The sequence below is a fragment of the Nematolebias whitei genome, chromosome 3, assembly GCF_014905685.2.
Source record: "Nematolebias whitei isolate Nwh7 chromosome 3, NemWhi1, whole genome shotgun sequence".
Classification (NCBI taxonomy): Eukaryota; Metazoa; Chordata; class Actinopteri; order Cyprinodontiformes; family Rivulidae; genus Nematolebias; species Nematolebias whitei.
Genome location: NC_056500.1, coordinates 51,700,367 through 51,721,372, shown reverse-complemented (window position 1 = coordinate 51,721,372; position 21,006 = coordinate 51,700,367). Strand labels below are relative to the sequence as shown.

General features: G+C 43.5%; 1 protein-coding gene across 1 annotated transcript in view; it reads right to left on the bottom strand.

The window, feature by feature from the left end:
- Nucleotides 1-21,006, bottom strand: part of tomm70a (translocase of outer mitochondrial membrane 70 homolog A (S. cerevisiae)) — a 129,998-nt gene that overhangs the window by 28,272 nt on the left and 80,720 nt on the right. The window contains exons 8-10 of the mRNA XM_037698319.1: nucleotides 6,077-6,184; nucleotides 5,813-5,929; nucleotides 3,862-3,959 (exon numbers count right to left, since the gene is read on the bottom strand). Of these exons, the coding sequence (XP_037554247.1) occupies nucleotides 3,862-3,959; nucleotides 5,813-5,929; nucleotides 6,077-6,184 (323 nt within the window). The remainder of the gene's footprint in view (nucleotides 1-3,861; nucleotides 3,960-5,812; nucleotides 5,930-6,076; nucleotides 6,185-21,006) is intronic.

The following is a 21,006-nucleotide window of genomic DNA, read 5'->3' as shown; positions in this document are numbered from 1 at the left end:
GACCCATCCTGAGACTTTCTTTCTTGAATTGATCAAGTGAAAGAACACTATTTTCTATTATCATTACTATTTTACAAATGTTTGATAATCGAAGTGTTTTTAGTTCAAACCATTTTTAGATGTTGCAGTGAACTAATCATTTTTAATTCAACTGTGAAACAGTAATAATGATTTTAATCCTCATGCAAAGTAGAATTCATGTTAAGGTCTGTTACAGAGTACTTATGCATTTTCTGATTTTCTGTCTTTGAATGAGCAAGTGTAAGCTGGTCCAAGGTTGGAGTCAAACGCAAAACAAGTTGTTGGAACGAACCGTCATGTTTTTAAAATCCTCTCAGACGTAAATATAGAGGTTGGCACCTGTTTTCCCCCAACCCGTCTAAATATTCCTCTCGTCTGTCTGAAAAACATTTTCAATCTGTTCCATAACATTCTTGCTGTTTTTCTGACTCCTAGTGACCTCTTACGTCACAAAAACACACCACTGTCTGGTCGAAACGACCAATCAGGAAACTCCCAAATGAACCGGAAGTAGAGCTCTTTAAATGTCGGAACTTCCTAGTTCAAACCAGAGTTTTGGAGTCGAGCAGAGTCGAGTGGAGTCGGGTGGAGAGTCGCTTCAGGCTTCGGCTTCAGTCGCTTGCCGCTCCAGTGCTGGGAGAACAGAAGTCCAACATGATCCAGAGCTCTTCGAGTCTTGGGGATTATGACATCTTCCACCTCTGAGTGGAACTCTGACGGACTCCACTCCTGTGAGTCCACCGAGAGGTGAACCTGTGCCGGACGGAATACCGTCGCTACTTCGGACGATTCACAGCTGTTCCTACGGAGACGCTGAAAGGGGGCGTTAAATGGAACTCCGTACCCGTGGAGACGACATCTTCAGGTAAAAGAGTTGATTTATATCACCTAAGTGTACCGGGGAAGAAGCTGAGAACTCACCGGAGAGTGCCGTTCTGATGCCGACACACATTTCCCTCATCCATCTTTTTCTCTCAACTTAAACTTCAATTTCCATCTTTAAACTCTTCTATCTGCTAGAAATCATTCCAGATATTTTTAGAAATGTCTGTTGTACAGCTGGAAGCAAGGTTTTCAACCATCGCCGTATGGTTAATCAAATTGTACAGCTTGCTAAATTAGTCATGTTGTTATTTTCATATTTTTGCCAAATTAATGTAAATGTGTGATGTTAAACTTGATTCTGTAAATAAATGACCACGTTCATTTTGAAGGGTCAAAGATAATTAACGTTTCCGTCCACATTTTATTAAATTCAATGCACGTTATTATTCAGTCCAGAAAAATGAAAGAATCCGTTTAATTTATGAATATATATCATGCATATGTTCATCTACAACAGGCACTGACAACCTTGCGGCCGCAGCTCTGGTAAGCCGCCTCGACAATAGAGGCACGAAACATGGTCCACTCAGACTCAATGTCCCCCACCTCCCTCGGAACATGTTCGAAGTTCTCCTGGAGGTGGGAGTTAAAACTCCTTCTCACAGGACTCTGCCAGACGTTCCCAGCAAACCCTCACAATAAGTTTGGGTCTGCCAGGTCTGACCGGCATCCTCCCCCACCATCGGACCCAACTCACCACCAGGTAGTGATCAGTGGACAGCTCCGCACCTCTCTTCACCCCAGTGTCCAAGACATGTGGCCGCAGATCAGATGAGACGATGACAAAGTCGATCATCGAACTGTGGCCTAGGGTGTCCTGGTGCCAAGAGCACATATGGACACCCTTATGCTTGAACAAGGTGTTCGTTATTGACAATCCATGACGAGCACAGAAGTCCAACAACAGAACACCACTCTGGTTCAGATCAGGGGGGCCGTTCCTCCCAACCACACCCCTCCAGGTCTCACTGTCATTGCCCACATGAGCATTGAAGTCCCCCAGCAGAACAAGGGAGGTGCACTTTCTAGTACCTCCTCCAAGGACTCCAGAAAGGGTGGATAATCTGAACTGCCGTTTGGTGCATAAGCACAAACGACAGTCAGAACCCGTCCCCCCACACGTAGGCGGAGGGAGGACACCCTCTCATTCACCGGGGTGAATCCCAACACACAGGCACCAAGTTGTGGGGCAATAAGTATGCCCACTCCTGCTCGGCGCCTCTCACCAGGGGCAACTCCAGAGTGGAAGAGTGTCCAGCCCCTCTCAAGGAAACTGGTTCCAGAGCCAGAGCCATGCGTAGAGGTGAGTCTGACTATTTCTAGCCGGAACCTCTCAGCCTCACACACCAGCTCAGGCTCCTTCCCCACCAGTGAGGTGACATTCCACGTTCCAATAGCCAGCTTCTGTAGCCGAGAATCAGACCGCCAGGGTCCCCGCCCTCGGCCACCACCCATCCCACATTGCACCCGACCACTTTGGCCCCTCCCACAGGTAGTGAAGCCATGGGAACGTGGTGTCGTCCAGCCACTGAAAAATATTTCTCGGCACTTACCTTGAAACAAGAATGTTCGTCTGCTTCTCCTCGGGGAGGAGAACTCACCGAGACGGCAGGAGGTTGGCGTGGCGAAACCCCAGGCAGCCTTAACAAATGTTGTGCCAGTCAAGCTGGACAAATTCCCTTCTGTTTTTCTGACAGTGCTATTAGCCTGCTGAAGAAAAATGGGAGCCGATTACCCGCTCTTAACGTAATTTATACGGACCGGATGGGGCCCACACAACAGGTGGACGTGGACTAATTTTTTCAGTGCGATGCTTTGCATGACGGGATTAACCCACTAGCGACACCTCTTAAAGGGCGAAGCCTATACGAAATAGAATTTGCTTGTTTGCTATTGACTAAATACTTATGTTCCACCATAATTTACAAATAAATTAAAAAAAAATCCTACAATGTGATTTTGTGGATTTTTCCCCCCTCATTTTGTCTCTCATATTTGAAGTGCACCTATGATGAAAATTACAGACCTCTCTTATCTTTCTAAGTAGGATAACTTGCACAATCAGTGGCTGACTAAATACTTTCTCGTCCCACTGTATGCTTACATTGTTTATTTTAGGTCCTCTTGCACCTTGCAGAGATCAGTGTTTTAAGTTTTCTCCAAAGCAAAAAAGATTCTTAACTAAAAATGTTGCCTCCTCGGTGAACTGTGAGGCTAAGGTTATCAGAAAAATGCAGTTTTCCAAGATATTTTGTGTGTAGTTCCCAACTTTCATTAATAATCTGTGCTGTGACATGCAGGGAACCATGTTAAAAGTTAAACGTATCTTGTTGTTGTTTGTATGACACAAACTGTCTGGAGCTCTTTACTTATTTATATCAAACCAAAACTGGTTGCAGAGATCTGGAATATATAGTCAAGTATGAACAAATTTTTCTTCTTTTGGCTGTTCCCCTTTTCAGGGGTCGCCAAAGCCAACTAACTCGTACGAGGACTTGGTAATTGTTTTTACGCCAGATGTCCTTCCTGACAACTACAGACTACCGAGCTACCACATCCATCTGTGTGGAGCAGAGACCTGCCATCTAGGGCACCCGGGGGAGCAGATGGTGGGAGTTAAGGGCCTTTCTCAAGGATCCAGAGTGGGGCAAATGAGGGTGGAGGCAGGTGTGGGTGATTCACCTTTCCCACCCACATTTTGATGCTTTCAGTTCCGGTTGAACCGGCAACCTTCCAATCACAGGCCCATCTTCTTTAACCTCTGCGCCACCACTGCCCTCAAAATGTTTTAACCAAATCCTTGCTTTGAAACCAAAGCAACTCAAACTCTGCAACTTTGTGTCTTAAAAAAATCCATGCAAACACACTTGCTCAGTTGTTAGACCAACGATTGCTGAATGAACATTTTGACATATTACCCAATCCTATGGTACATAAAAAGGAAAACATGCATACCCCTTGTGCACATATGTTGTAGCGTTGTCTGGTTCCAGTTCAATACACTTGTCATACATTTCATCAGCTTTTCCAAACTGTTGCTGATCAGTCAAAGCCTGAGAAAAAAAAAAAGTTTATTTCTAAATTATTTAAACATGCGTGTGCATTTTGTAAATACGATTTTAAAAAAGTCAACTGTCAGATTGCAATCCAGTTTCAGCAAATATTTCAATCAACTCAGGATACAATGTCAAACCTAATACAGTATGATTGGTGAGACACAGTCTTTGTTATTCCTTTTACAGTGAGGAAAATAAGTATTTGAACACCCTGTGACTTTGCAAGTTCTCCCATTTAGAAATCACGAAGGGGTCTGAAATTTTCATCTTAGGTGCATGTCCACTGTGAGAGACATAATAAAAAATGTAAAAAAATCCAGAAATCGCAACGTCTGATTTTGTAATAATTTATTTGTGTGTTACTGCCGCAAATAAATATTTGAACACCTGCCAATCAGCAACAATTCTGGCACTCAAAGACCTGTTGGTCCTTCTCTAAAAAGTCCACCTCCACTCCACTTACTATTCTAAATTAGAAGCTTCTGTTTGAGGTGGTTAGCTGCATAAAGACACCTGTCCACCCCACACAATCAGTAAGACTCCAACTACTAACATGGCTAAGACCAAAGAGCTGTCCAAAGACACCAGAGACAAAATTGTAGACCGCCACAAGGCTGGAAAGAGCTACGGGGTAATTGCCAAGCAGCTTGGTGAAAAAAGATCAACTGTTGGAGCAACTATTAGAAAATGGAAGAAGCTAAACATGACTGTCACTCTCCCTCGGACTGGGGCTCCATGCAAGATCTCACCTCGTGGTGTATCAGTGATCCTAAGAAAGGTGAGGAATCAGCCCAGAACTACACGGAGGAGCTGGTCCATGACCTGAAGAGAGCTGGCACCACTGTTTCCAAGGTTACTGTGGGTAATACACTAAGACCTCATAGTTTAAAACCATGCATGGCACGGAAGTTTCCCCTGCTTAAATCAGCACATGTCCAGGCCCGTCTTAAGTTTGACCATGACCATTTGGATGATCCAGAGGAGTCATGGGAGAAAGTTATGTGCCCAGATGAGACCAAAATAGAACTTTTTGGTCTTAATTCCGCTCGCCGTTTGGAGGACGAAGAATGATGAGTACCATCCCAAAAACACGTTCACTACTGTGAAGCATGGGGGTGGAAGCATCATGCTTTGGGGGTATTTTTCTTCACATGGGACAGGACGACTGCACGGAGAGGATGACCGGGGCCACGTACTGAGAGATTTTGGGGAACAACCTCCTTCCCTCAGTTAGAGCATTGAAGATGGGTCGTGGCTGGGTCTTCCAACATAATGACCTGAAGCACACAGCCAGGATAACCAAGGAGTGGCTCCGTAAGAAGCATATCAAGGTTCTGGAGTGGCCTAGCCAATCTCCAGACCTAAACCCTATAGAACATCTTTGTGGAGGGAGCTCAAACTGTGTTTCTCAGTGACAGCCCAGGAACCTGGCTGATCTAGAGAAGATCTGTGTGGAGGAATGGGCCAAAATCCTGCTGCAGTGTGTGCACACCTCGTAAAAAACTACAGGAAACATTTGACCTCTGTAATTGCAAACAAAGGCTACGGTACCAAATATTAACATTGATTTTCACAGGTGTTCAAATACTTATTTGCAGCAGTAACACACAAATAAATTATTAAAATATCATACATTGTGATTTTTGGATTTTTTTTTTATTTTTTTTTTTACAGTAGACATGCACCTAAGATGAAAATTTCAGACCCCTCCAAGTGGGAGAACTTGCAAAGTCACAGGGTGTTCAAATACTTATTTTCTTCACTGTATTAGTACACCACGATATGCCAAACCCTTCTCAAATAAAAACTGTGCACTTCCAGAGAAAAAAAAGATTTTCTTTTACTTATACCTGAGCATAAAGAGCGTAGCCCTCAGCACATTTTGGAAACCGACGGATTACATCCTCAAAGCCATCTATGGCTGTTTGTACCTGTGCCGGGTTGTTTCCAGTATATGCTTGTCTGTACTGAAACATAGAATAGAGGGAAAAAAACTCACCAGCCAGTCTTAAAATCAAATAGAATTACAAGTCGCATCTCTAAATCATTAGCCAAACAGCCTAAATAAAGTTAGGTGAACAAATATCTGAGTTAATTTTTAGGTCAATACTCACAAGAGCAAAGCACTTCTGTGCCTGAGCCAGAGCAGAGTCAGGTCTGAGCCGTATGCACTCATCAAAGTCTCCCACTGCTTCATCCACCTGATCCAACAAGATCTTCAACTGAGAGGAAAAAAACCCAGACATGTTGTTACAGGGTGTGAAAAAAACATCCAGCTCCACTGCATCAACCTGAATTACTGCAGAGACGTCAGGTCAGTTATTGTCATCCAACACCAAATGTTTGGTTCAAACTAGAGCTGATCGATATACATTGTAGGATTGATACAACAGTAGGATCAATATTTTAGGCTGATATAGACGTTTGGGGATTTATCAGTATCGGCGATGATGGTTCCATTATTGGCTGATACAAACACTTCTAATTTTCACCTCTAATATGCGGGGAACACGCTGTAATTGTACAATGTGTCCAGCAGAGGGTGCATGAAGACTACTGTCAAGCCATAGCCATTCACTAAGTTTCACAGTCAGCACAGACGAAGGAGGGAGCAATATTGTGCGGTGTATTTTGCTGAACAGACCATGGTAAGTTTATTTCAACTGATCTGTAAAATAAATTAAAAAATCCACAACAATAATAAATTCTTTCCAATCCTCCAACCCGCTTGTCATTAGCTACGTGCTTCTAAAGTTAAACAAGCTAATGTTAGTGTGGGTCTGCTCTCCTCACATGTGACTATGTGAAGCTAGACAGCCAGTGAACAAAATAAAAAGTCCTCAGACAAGGCTTGCTTTCTTGATTTTACTGAAGATCTTTTATGATTTTTGTAAAAAGACAACAGTCTCCCAAGACACAAGCGTATAGGGCACATTTAGTGTGTATATAAGCTGTTTTCGCCTTTATTTTCCAAAGCACTTGTTTTACTGGAGAAAATACATCAAAGATATAGTGGGCTGAGATAAGTAGAGGTAGGGCAGCCGACTTGCGACCAGAAAGTCGTGGCTTGACTCCCAGCCATTCCCACATGTTGTGGTGTCTCTGAGCAAGACACTTAATCCCCAATTGTTCCCCGGGTGCTCAATAGCTGGCCACTGCTCCACCTGGGTGCATCCCAGGTGTGATGAGTTAAATATAGAGAACCAATTTCGTCATTGTATGAGAACATACAATTACAATTGTTACAAAATCCCTAGTTTAACTGCGTTGTTCTGAGCAGGAACTGTTTAGTGCTGAATTCAGTGTTTTTTTTTTATGTTAGGCACCTTGTTGGGCAGCAAAGGGGTCCTTGGGAATATATACCGAGTTGTTCATTGCGACTCTGTTTCTTTTTACATTGATGCCCGTCTGTGTTTGTGATAAAGTTGAGCTGTAACGAGTTGTTAATTATCACTAATTTTTTCATATGCAAATGAAGTGGCAAACATGCATATGAAGCAGAGAATTTCAGCACTAGTATATGTTAGTGTCACTTGTGTAGGAGTGTCATTTAGTGTTTTATTGTTCTAATTGACTTGTTAACAATTCATTTAAGTTGAAGCTAGACCTCAAGTTATTTTGTGCTTGCTTGTCTTCTCAATTATGGCCCGTTTCAAATAGTAACGGTACAGCACTGTTCGACTCGACAAGGTTCCAAGGCTTTTCCACTAGCAATGGATCGTGGAATTGGCCCATTTTTTCAGTACCATTTTCTCTGGGGTTCCAAGCGTGCCGAACTGGCACTAAAATGTGACGTCAGAACACTGTCGGTCACTGATTGGTCAGGAGGTGGAGTCACTGGTTGTTTAAGAAACTTTCACATCAATAACTTGATCCACCATTTGCAATAACTAACTTGAGGAGCGACTGGACCTATTTTTAAGATTTTTAAAACAATAATGTCAACACAGTGGTCTAATGCTTAACTGCAGGCGTTTTTTTTGTGCTTGGTGGTCGACGACAAAATTCAGAGCGGGCTAGATGGATGGGGCGGCTGAATGGTTAGAGCAGTCGTCTTCCAATGTGAGAGTTGGGGGTTCGAATCCACCAGCAGTTACATGTTGAAGTGTCCCTGGGCAAGACACTGAACCCCTCATAGCCTCTGATGTGTGTCCCATCAGTGTATGAATGTGATCTAAAAGCACTGATTAGTCTCATTAGAATGTTTTGTTCAATTTGCATTGTAGAGATCTGGTAGAGTGCTGAATGAATGGGTAAATGAGGACACAGATTGTAGTGTTAAGAGCTTTGAGTATCTTGAAATAAGATAGAAAGGTGCTATATACAGGTCCTTCTCAAAAAATTAGCATATTGTTATAAAGGTCATTATTTTCCATAATGTAATGATAAAAATGAAACTTTCATATATTTCAGATTCATTGCACACCAACTGAAATATTTCAGGTCTTTAATTGTTTTAATACTGATGATTATGGCATACAGCTCATGAAAACCCAAAAAGCCTGTCCCAAAAAAGTAGCATATCATGAAAAGGTTCTCTAAACAAGCTATTCATCTGAATCAACGACGTAACTCTAAACACCTGCAAAAGATTTCTGAGGCTTTTAAAAACTCCCAGCCTTGTTCATTACTCAAAACCGCAATCATGGGTAAGACTGCCGACCTGACTGCTGTCCAGAAGGCCATCATTGACACCCTCAAGCAAGAGGGTAAGACACATAAAGAAATTGCTGAACGAATAGGCTGTTCCCAGAGTGCTGTATCAAGGCACCTCAGTGGGAAGTCTGTGGGAAGGGAAAAGTGTGGCAGAAAACGCTGCACAACAAGAAGAGGTGACCGGACCCTGAGGAGGATTGTGGAGAAGGGCCAATTCCAGACCTTGGAAGACCTGCGGAAGCAATGGACTGAGTCTGGAGTAGAAACATCCAGAGCCACCGTGCACAGGCGTGTGCAGGAAATGGGCTACAGGTGCCACATTCCCCAGGTCAAGCCACTTTTGAACCAGAAACAGCGGCAGAAGCGCCTGACCTGGGCTACAGAGAAGCAGCACTGGATAGTTGCTCAGTGGTCCAAAGTACTTTTTTCGGATGAAAGCAAATTTTGCATGTCATTCGGAAATCAAGGTGCCAGAGTCTAGAGGAAGACTGGGGAGAAGGAAATGCCAAAATGCCAGAAGTCCAGTGTGAAGCACCCACAGTCAGTGATGGTCTGGGGTGTCATGTCAGCTGCTGGTGTTGGTCCACTGTATTTTATCAAGGGCAGGGTCAATGCAGCTAGCTATCAGGAGATTTTGGAGCACTTCATGCTTCCATCTGCTGAAAAGCTTTATGGAGATGAAGATTTCATTTTTCAGCACGACCTGGCACCTGCTCACAGTGCCAAAACCACTGGTAAATGGTTTACTGACCATGGTATTACTGTGCTCAATTGGCCTGCCAACTCTCCTGACCTGAACCCCATAGAGAACCTGTGGGATATTGTGAAGAGAAAGTTGAGAGACACAAGACCCAACACTCTGGATGAGCTTAAGGCCGCTATCGAATCATCCTGGGCCTCCATAACACCTCAGCAGTGCCACAGGCTGATTGCCTCCATGCCATGCCGCATTGAAGCAGTCATTCATGCAAAAGGATTCCCGACCAAGTATTGAGTGCATAACTGAACAGGATTATTTGAAGGTTGGCGTTTTTTGTATTAAAAACATTTGTCTTTCATTGGTGGGATGAAATATGCTAATTTTTTTGGGACAGGCATTTTGGGTTTTCATGAGCTGTATGCCATAATCATCAGTATTAAAACAATTAAAGACCTGAAATATTCCAGTTGGTGTGCAATGAATCTGAAATATATCAAAGTTTCATTTTTATCATTACATTATGGAAAATAATGACCTTTATCACAATATGCTAATTTTTTGAGAAAGACCTGTAAGTACAGTCATTTACCATTTACCATTTATCTCCACCGGTCCTCTCCTCGGAGCCCCCTAAGGGCATTATCTCCCTGGCTCCAAGTTCCGCGGGTCACCGCAAAAGATCCTCCATGCTGCCAACCCATGGGAGCATGCAAAGCTAGGGCGTTCGGGCCCCGGCCTCGTGCACTCCTGCTCCAAGATCCACTGGTCACCGCGGAGGTGCATATGAGCTGCCGACCCATTGAACCATGTGAGACCGGGGCCTGCCCAAGCCATGGCCTCACGTGCTCCCGTGGGCCGGCAGCACGGAGGATCTTTTGCGGTGACCGGCGGAGCTTAGAGCCAGGGAAATGACGCCCTGCCCAGCCTGAAGGGGCTACGAGGACAGAACCGGTAGGGACCAGTGGAGCTCCATCTAGCTCGCTTTGAAGGTCGGACCCCGAGCCCTGACAAACAGGTGGACTGGGACGGGTCTGGGAAGGAGGGTGGAAACGATTTTTAAAAACATTTTATGTATAAAAAATGTTTTTTTTTTTTACCAGTGACAATGAAAAAAATAAATAAATGGTGCCGGCTTTATCATGAAATCCTGTTTTCACTTTAATGACTTTATTAAATAATCTGTTAAAGTTTCTCAGCTGAAAAATCATAAGAAGACAAATTTATTGGATCTCAGGAATATTACCTTCAAATTAGAGCTGGACAATAATTTGATATAGATATATGTCGCAATATATTTTTATTCAATGGTGATATGAGTTTTAGCACATTTTCAATATTTTAATATGATTACAGCGTTTCACTGATGCATTTCTTTTTCTGCTTGGGTTGAAGTGGCCGCTTTAGTTTCAACCCGGACAGAAAAAGGTGCAACACAACTAACTACAAGTGCGTGGTGACGTAGATGTTACTCAGAGCTAAAGTCCAGAAGGAGTCAGCGGGGCAGGCTAGGCTAGGTTAGGCTAGGCTAATCTCCAATGTGCCTTAAGTTTTTGCTTCAAAATGAGTGCCTACGACTGTCAGAATGTGACTGAACAAGCCTTCACAAGCGAAGAGAAAGCAGATGACATCACTGATAAGAGAGGAAAGACTAATTTGGTGGTGTGGAAGTGGTTCGGCTTTCTGTGAGCCAATAAACTGCAGGTTTCAGTGTGCTGCAAAATGTGACGGAGAGTCGTTCCAACTAGTGGTGGGAACACATCTAACTTGTTCCATCTGAACAGTTTCCACTCATTAGAATATGATGAGTCACAATGAAGCACTATAAAAGTATGAGCCAACGTGTCCCTGAAACGACATCCCCAGCTGGATCAAAAGAGAAAGACATGCAGCAAACGTGTTGTTTCTCTAAGTGGCTTTAAACATCTGTTAAGTTCCTGGCAAAAACCAATGCAGACATGTTCCTGCTTTTAGTTTTCTACACCGCCTTATAATCTAGCTGTTTTTTACGTTACTTTTCCCTTTGACTGTCCTTTGGTTGCCATAGTTTTGATTTGTAAAATAAAATAAAAATAAAAGAAAGAAAGAAATTTAAATTTCTATGTCCCTTTTGTGACCGTCTATTGTTGTCTTTGTTATTCACCGTTGTCATCACTCTCTCAAAATCAAGTCTTTTGCAAATGAGTCCCCGAGGCTCAGTGGGATTAACCTGTCTAAATAAAGGTTGAATGAATGAATGTTGTTTAAAGTCAAAACTATTAATATTGACAAAGTAGAAAGTTTTAGGTTTATTGACAGTGATTTAAAATTTCTTTGAAGGCTAAATACAAATAAAAGGTGAAATATTAATTTGTTTGTACAGTTTTTCTGAGGCTTTTGTATTGTTTACACCTATATTGAATTATAAAGTTATTGACCAAAATTAAGAAAAATATTGTGATAAAAGTTTTGGACATATCATCAAGCCCTACCACAAAAAATGTTTAAAGAAGAACTATGGCCTTTAGTTCAACTTTATTCTAACCCACAGATGTAAAAATCACAAAACAAGAATTAAACTTTATATTTATTTTATCTTTGCTTTAATCTGTATACAAGAAACAAAACTACACATCTAAATTGAATAAAAACAAACAATGAGTAAAAATGCATTGAATGATGAAGAAAACCTATACAATTTTAAGATGTTTAGACATTTTTCTAGAATCTGGTTAATCAGAGATTTAATTGTGAACTTAAGTTCATTAGCAGACTATACAAGGAACAAGCCCAACTTAATGCCGGCAATGCGGACCAAGCTCTGACACCGGTCGTACAGGGACCTAACAGCCCGTATCAAAGGGCCTGGTACCCCATACTCCCGCAGTATCCCCCACAGGGCTCCCCGAGGGACGTGGTCGAATGCCTTCTCCAAGTCCACAAAGCACATGTAGACTGGCTGGGCAAACTACCACGCACCCTCCAGGACCCTGCGGAGAGTGTAGAGCTGGTCCAGTGTTCCACGACCAGTACGAAAACCGCACTTCTCTTCCTGAATCCGAGGTTTGACTATCTGACAGACCCTCCTCTCCAGAACCCCTGAACGGACTTTACCAGGGAGGCTTAAGAGCGTGATCCCCCTGTAGTTTGAACACTCTACAGTCCCCCTTTTTGAATAGGGGGACCACCAACCCAGTCTTCCAATCCAAGGGAACTGCCCCTGATGTCCACGCAATATTGCAGAGTCGTGTAAGCCAACACAACCCTACAACATCCAGAGCCTTAAGGAACTCCGGGCGAATCTCATCCACCCCTGGGGCCCTGCCACCGAGGAGCTTTTTAACCACCTCAGTGACCTCAGCACCAAAGATTGGAGGGCCAGACCCAGAGTCCCCAGGCTCCACTTCCTCAGTTGAAGATGTTTCAGTAAGATTGAGGTCTTCGACGTATTTTGCCCACCGACCCACAACATCCTGAGTTGTTGACAGTAGCACACCACCTCCACTATAAACAGTGTTGGTGGTGTAGCGCTATGGGAACCAAGCTGCCATCGCCATAGAGATCGTTGAAGATCTACAGGCTATCCCACCTGTCCGTGGTAACCAGCCAAAAAGAATCATAGAGCTCATCCAAGCAGTTGAAAAGGCCCTCTATGATTTAAATGAATTGAACAATGCAGATGCCATAAAGAACCCATTAGTAACAAAATCCATTGAAGGAAAGCTCCCAGAGATCCTAAAGAAAGACTGGCTTACCTATGCTGCTAACAAGAAAAATGCTGTGAACACTCAGAACCGCTTCGACAAGCTCCTTGAATACCTACAATCTCAAGAATCTATCTACGAGCAGTTGGAGCAGCTGAGAGACATCGATTCTGTAAAAGAGAGGACAAAGTTTCAAACAAAGTACGCTAGAACAAAGACCTCCAAATCCTGCGGTGAATCAGCAGGCTGCATCATCTGTGGAGACTCAAAACACAAGAAAAAACTACCTTTGCAGAAGGTTCAGAACAACCACAAAGTTACCAGAGAAGAGGGACGCAGTCCAACGAATTGGTGCTTGCAAAAAATGTCTTGAAATCCACGACGATGAACCCTGCAGAAAAACCACTTACCTGTGTGGGAATCCAGAATGCAGAGACCAACACCATTACCTTCTCTGTCCCTTACCCAAGCTCCTGTCTCAAAGACAAAGACCTAAGTTTGGTCCAGTGAGAGCTGCGGGAAGAAGGTGGACTGAGGCCCAAGATGAATTTCTTTCCAAACTTTCACCTGAATTAGCGCAGCAGTGTCGGGATGCCTTCTGTAATGCAACATCCAAAACATGCAACTCCACTGCAGCTGAAGGAAGCCTTGTGGAGGAGACTGGGCTGCGTGAGTATCCTATGATCCTGATGCTCCTGAATGTCACAGCTAATGATGGTCAAAGAATTGGAACCCTCATTGACCTGGCTTCTGATACAAACTACATAACTCATAAAGCCGCAAGCAAGTTGAACCTTCGCAGTGAAGACGTCACACTCGTCGTCCATGGCGTCGGCGGTATGAAGGTAACCGTTGCAACCAAACGGTACTTCATCAAGATTCATGTCAACACTTCAAGAGGGACCCTGAAAGCTCATCAACTAATCTGCTATGGACTCGACAACATTGCAGAAGTTCATAAACATGTTCTAGCTTATAAGTTACAGAAGATCTTTCCTGATGTTCCCCTCCAAGAACTCATCAGACCCAGAGAGATCCAGCTTCTAATCAGTCACAAAGAAGGCCAGCTGGTGCCCCAGAAAGTCCGCTCCATTGGGGATCTGGTGCTCTGGGACGGTCCACTCGGCAAGATCGTCGAGGGAACGCACCCAGATCTCTTCGAAGAAGCCACACTAGTAGCTCACACATCTAAGACTCATTTTGCCCGATCCATGAGAGCTGCGGCAGTTGAATACCAAGAACTCACCAAAAGTTTAAATTTCTGCCAGTATCCTGACCATCTCGAGACCCAGTCCAATACAACCACCAGTAGCAAAGACTTCCTCAAGTGGTGGAAATGGGAAAGTATTGGAGCTGCATGTGAACCGAGATGTGGTGGATGTCGTTGTGGAAACTGCCAGCCAGGGGGAAAAGAAATTACTCTTGTAGAAGAAAAAGAGATGGAGATCATAAGAAATGGACTGACGTATGTGACTGGAGATAAACATGGTGCCGAACCACACTGGCATACCAAGTATCCATGGGTTGTAGATCCTGCAACCTTACCAAACAATAGAAAAGCAGTTGAAGCAACGTTCCTCAGAACAGAGAAACAACTGTCAAAAGAACCTGAGTGGAAGAAGACCTACACTTCGCAAGTCCACGAAATGATGCATCGCAGAGCTGCTATGAAGTTGTCCAAAGACATCCTGCTGAGCTAGACTGGACCAGTGTGGTACATCAGCCACCTCATTGCACCAAATCCACACTGTCTCTACTCCAGTGAGATTGGTGTAGAATAGTAGCCAAAAGTACAAAGGTCTCAGTTTGAATGACATCCTCATCAAAGGTCCTGACGTCCTGAACCCAGTTAGAGCTGTCCTGCTGAGGTTCCGAATTGGTGTCTACGCTGCACTTGGTGAAATCCGTAAGATGTACAATTCTGTCTGGTTGGAAGATCAAGAGGTCCACCTGCACAGATTTTTGTGGCGTGACACCGAAGATGCAGAAATAGAAGATTATGCTATAACCAGAGTCAACATTGGAGATAAACCTGCTGGTTGCATAGCCCAAGTCGCCATGCGAGAGACTGCAAATTTGCCTTCATTCAGGCACTTTAAAGAAGAAAGGCGTGTGCTGGAGGAAGATACTTACGTCGATGACATCCTGACTTCACACAATGACCTTGAGCATCTGAAACGTCTCACAGCCAATATCGAGTACATCTTAAAAGCTGGACAATTCTACATGAAACCTTGGGTCTACTCTAGTCAAACTGGGAGGAAAGGTTCCAAAAGTGAGGCAACCAAAATAATCAAAACGGAGCCCATCACCATGATCCTGCCTAACCAGCTGACAGAAGATGACAACAAAGCTCTCGGCCTTGGTTACACCATCGACAATGACAAACTCAATGTCATGGTTGCAGTGAACTTCTCAAAGAAAAAGAAGAAAATGCGTATTGGTCAAAACCTGCTCAGAGAAGAAGTCAGAAACCAAACCCCTGATCCACTCACCAGAAGAGAACTGCTGAGCCAAGTCTCCAGCCTATATGACCCACTAGGCTTTGTGACTCCTGCCAAGCAAAAAGGTGCCATCCTGGTAAGGAAAGCTTTTCAAGAAGCTAAAATAAAGTACTGCTTAGAAGACACTTGGGACACCGCCTTGTCTGAAGGACTTCGAGAAGACTCCATAAACCTTCTAGAAGAGTATGCTAACCTGAGCCAAATCCAGTTTACCAGATCCCTAACTCCACCAGATCCCTGCACAGAGCCCATTGCCATTACATTTTCTGATGGAAGTGAGAATGCATATGGCGCAGTGATGTATCTTCGTTGGAACTGCACAAGTGGCATCGTGGTAAGACTGGTCGAGGCTAAAGCAAAGCTGACCCCCCTCGATCAAAAAGGTGATCCTGTGAAAGCAGAATTATGTGGAGCTGTTTTTGCTGCCCGCCTAAAAAACTACTTTCAGAGACACTGTCACATGAAAATCAAGAAGTGGTACCATTTTGTTGACAGCCAAACTGTACTGGGTGCAATCCAGCGAGAAAGCTATGGCTACCAAACATTCTTCGCAAATCATGTTGGTGAAATCCAGGGTAGTACTGACGTCAACAACTGGTGGTGGATTCCTGGGCAGGTGAACATTGCAGACATCATTACCAGAGGGGCCAGTCCTGAAGCCCTGACTGAGGACTCTGAGTGGCAGTTGGGTCCAAAGTTTCTCCAACTTCCTGATGATAAGTGGCCAAAAAGATCTGCCAAAGATGTTGCTGCACAAGCTCGAGATAAAGTTGAAAAAATTCAGAAAAAGACATTTGCAGCCATCCTGACCAGAAGTCACTTGAAGGCAGCTCAAGATACGGCCCATAAAGTGCCAAGAAGACCACCTGCTGAAGAGGTAATTTTAAGCTTAGTTGATGAAAAACGCTTCAGCAACCTGAGAAGACTGATTGGGACCGTGGCGTGGATCTGGAGAGCAGCCAAAAAGTTCCTGAGAGTCAAGGTCGCAGATCAAGAAAAGTGGGAGGCAGTAACATCATCGGGGATCCTTTCAATCAATGAAAGACGAGATGTGTTCCGAGATCTCTGTCTAGCAGCACAAAAGGGTGTGAGCTTCCCTAACACCACAACAGACAGATTAGTCGTCTACAGAGACCAGATAAGTGGACTTCTAGTTTGTGGTGGTCGAATCCAGAACTTCAACGAAGACTGCAAAGCTGTTCCTCTTTTACCATTCCAAACCTGGATTTCCACCCTCCTAGCCAGAGAAACACACAGCGAGGGACATTATGGAGTGGCAGGAACCCTTCTGCGGATGAGGAAGAAGGCGTGGGTCATCAGGGGAAGAGTTATTGCCCGAAAGGTTGTGGACAAGTGCATCACCTGCAAGAAAGCAAAAGCAAGAACCTGCAAGCAAATAATGGGAAACTTGCCTGAAGAGAGGTCAACTCCTGCTGCACCGTTTGAATTCACATCTGTCGACTTGTTTGGACCTTACCATGTGAAGGATGATGTCAGAAAGAGGGTGACAATGAAAGTCTGGGGTGTTGTGTTTTGTTGCATGTCCAGTCGAGCCATTCATGTCGAGCTGGCAAACACATTATCTACAGAAAGCTTCCTGCTTGCTTACCAGAGGTTCACCGCAGTCCGAGGCCATCCCCAAAAAATATGGTCTGATCCTGGTACCAACTTCATTGGAGCAAAACCTGTATTAAAAGAGATGTACATTTACTTGAAAGAACAAAATCAAGAGTCAATTGGAGAATATGCTGCCAAACATGAAACTAACTGGACATGGAAAATCCTGCCAGCTGACTCGCCTCACGGGAATGGAGCTGCCGAAGCTGCTGTCAGAATCACCAAAAAAGCACTCCAAAGTCTTGGTAATGTAGGGGGCCTTACCTTTAGTGAATTTCTCACAGTACTCCATCTAGCTGCCAATCTTGTTAACGAAAGACCCATCGATGCCAGAATTCAGAGCGCAGAAGAGAGGATCCAGTACATCACACCAAACACTCTGTTACTTGGTCGAGCCACACAAAATGGTGACTTCAAAAGTATTGACTACACCACTTACCCCTTCAAACGACTCCAACAAGTGCAAAACATGGTCAACAACTTCTGGAAGTCCTGGAGCCAACTCGCTGGTCCAAACCGGTTTATTCGCAGTAAGTGGCACACTGCTGAAAGAAATGTTGCCGTTGGAGACATAGTTTGGCTCTGTGACCAAAATGCACTAAAAGGGCAGTTCAAACTTGCAAAAGTTATCCGTGTGAATCCAGATCCTGGAAATGTCGTCCGAGATGTTCATGTAAAAGTCTCTCCAAGTTCCAGTTTTTCGATGAAGACCCCAAAACCTGTCGCCAGAGATCCCAAGTCAATTTGCCAAGATACCATACTGCATCGGGATGTCCGGCGCCTTGTTGTCCTTGTACCAGTTGAAGATCAAGTCAAGAGTGCCTAGCTCGCCTGAGAAGGTACGACCATTCTGTGTAGCACCACATAAAGATCGAGTGGGAGGTGTCACGGCAACCTGGCGCCGCCCACACCGTGCACGCTGCACACTGTGCACGCGCTCTTCACACGCTCTACACGGCAGCGCGACTGAGCGCTGAGCAGGTGCGCTTAATCAAATCAGCTGACTGCTCGCACTGGCACTAGAAAAACAACAGCAAACCAGCCGCTCGGTTGAGAGAGAGGAAAAGCACAGCGAGCAGGGCGTGCGGCAGCAGAGACAGAGACTTGAAACCTGTGAGGAAAGGGGACTTTAAACTTAAAGGACTATCGGTAAGCTCATTAATTGGAGTTTTAAGCCCCTTATCCACGGGTCTTTTTGGTACTCCTATGTAACTAGTTGTGGCCGATTGCGGGTTTTATCAACAATGCCTCTAGTGGTGGAATCCACCCCATTTTTGGGACCTAAATCACTGAGGTCCCAGGTCTGGTTCTTTTAGGGTCTAGTTGTGACATCAGCGCACTGTAGGTCACTGATTGGTCAGGGGGCGTATTCATTGGTGGAGGGCGGAGATTCAGTCTTCCACCGGAAATCACAATCCACCATTTTCTTTTTCACCCGCATAACAGACAACAAGAAATCGGAGGAGCTTATTTTGGAATATTTTATAAGGTAAAACAAATAATCATGGCACAACCGTGGTCGAATGCTGAAGTTCAGGCATTTCTCTGTTTGCTGGCCGATGAACAAGTGCAGCGCGAGCTAGATGGAACGAAACGAAATGAAAAGATTTTTCAAGAGGTGTCTGCGCAGATGGCGGTGCAGGGCTTCCATCGCACACCAAAGCAAAGAGGAAAGCTTAAAAAACTATTAGTTGATGGTGAGTGTATTTTATTTACTTTAAGCATATTTCCTTTTCCTCATGCAACCGTTTCTTTGCGTTTTCTGAAAGTACTCTGAACAAACGAGGCTGACGCGGTTACGTCGTCATTAGTTAGCATCATTGCTAACTGTACTCTGTTGCTGTTTTTCCACTCTTATTTTGATGCAGAAAGTCCCACTGAACATGAAGGTTCGCCAGATTCTGCTTTTGACTGTCCAATCCTCCCCGCTTCTGACCCTTCCCGACCACACCAGCTCCGAGTACATGCATGCCACCGGGCACATGCACGCCACCGGGCACATGCACGCCACCGGGCAACACGCAGCAGAGCGGCACCAAACAGCACCCGTTACTAAGTAAGAAGAAGCAACAATCGTGTTTAACATCACATTGATCATGTCGATATGAATGTTGTTTTGTTTTTGTTGTAAAACACCTTGCATGTATTCAAACTACTTGTTTATTCAGTTGTAATGGATAACTGTTAAATTTAGTTATTCATTTATTACTTAAACTTTCATTTATGAAGTTTATTATTGAAATTATACAGGGTGTAGTGATTTTTGTTCAGATTAACGATGCTCTGTTCTTTTTCTAAATTAGCACAAACCGTTGTAAATGACTACATGTAGTTTATTTATGCCCACCTGCTTACTATCATTAAAGTACTAGACTGCTTTATGAACAGAATCATTTCTGATCTTGTAAACAAACACCTTTTGAAATTAGCAGGAACTTTAATGTAAATAATTTATTTAAAAACTCTACCTGTACTTCATCATCTAACAGCCATTTTCTTGTGTGTTATTCCTAGGCAATAGAAAGCGCAGATCAACAAGTGCAGCAGAGAGCTTCGTTTCTGCACATACAGAACAAGAGGCGATGAACCGGAAGCAGAGAGAGGAACACTTCCATTTTATTTGTGAGGATGCCAAAAAAGCAAGGCAAGAAGAAGCTGCAGCAGCGAGGAAGCAGGAGAAGGCAATTAGGAGGGAGGAGATGGCCTTGAGGAGAGAGGAAGCAGATGTTCGCAGAGAGGAAGCAGCACAGCGAAGGCAGGAGGCTGAACAGAGTGCTGCTTTCAATCAGGCACTCCTTGGGGTGCTGGAATCCATTGCCCGTTCCATGGCAAACAGACATGTTTAAAAATATTTAGAGTAGATCATAGTTGATCTATAGAAATGTAGATCCTGCAAGGTAAGCCCACAAATAGCCAAACATGTAGCTTGTTAAGTTTGCATATATAATTAGTGTATAATTGTTTTTTTTTGTACAGGTCTTTATTTCTAATAAAAGAAACATTTTCAAGTCTTGAGCTTCCATCTGATCATCAAAAGTGAAGTGCTTACAGTGTTTTTTTACGTCAATAGTGTAGATAAGTGAAGTAATTGTTTTTTACCTGTAACAATGCTGGTGAAGATTCTCAGTTATCCTTGACACGGCAAATCCCCCCCAAAAAATATAAAAACAAAACCACAGGACTTTTTTTAAAACTCCAAAAAGTCCAGTATTTTTATTTATGTATTTTTTTTGGTTTTATCTGTAATGAGTACTGAAAAACGTAACCATAATACAGAATGTCCATGTGTTGTAAATGAACTTTGCAGTGGAGTTAAAAAGGTGTAGGACTTGTGTAATCTACGTTTACAATCATCCTCATTCAGGAGGTTTTCAGTCATTGCATGTCAAACACTTCGGCCATGATGTCCATCCTGTGGATCCAGCAGCTTCTGCATCTTTTTCACCCAAGGTCAAAAATTCTCTCCACGACTTTCACTGTGGTACAAAGGAGCACTAACTTAATATTACTAAACAGCACTTCAATCATGAAGATAATTTGCGACAGCTTAATTTAAAGAGCTGCGTGGTAAACATAAGCTCTGAAAGAGTTGTTAAATGTCAAATCAAATGTAGGTTATTATGTAATGTACGTAATATATATATACACATACACATACATACATACATATATACAAATCAAATTACAAAAAGACTATTGATCCCAGAGGGAAATTAAATGTAATTCATCATCCTGGTTTCATTAAAGAGTTGTTCTAGATGCTGATGCTGTGGGCAGGAAGGATCTCTTGTAGCGTCTGTCTTACAAGGGATCTGAAGAAGTCTCTGGCTGAAGACATATATATATATATATATATATATATATATATATATATATATTATATATAT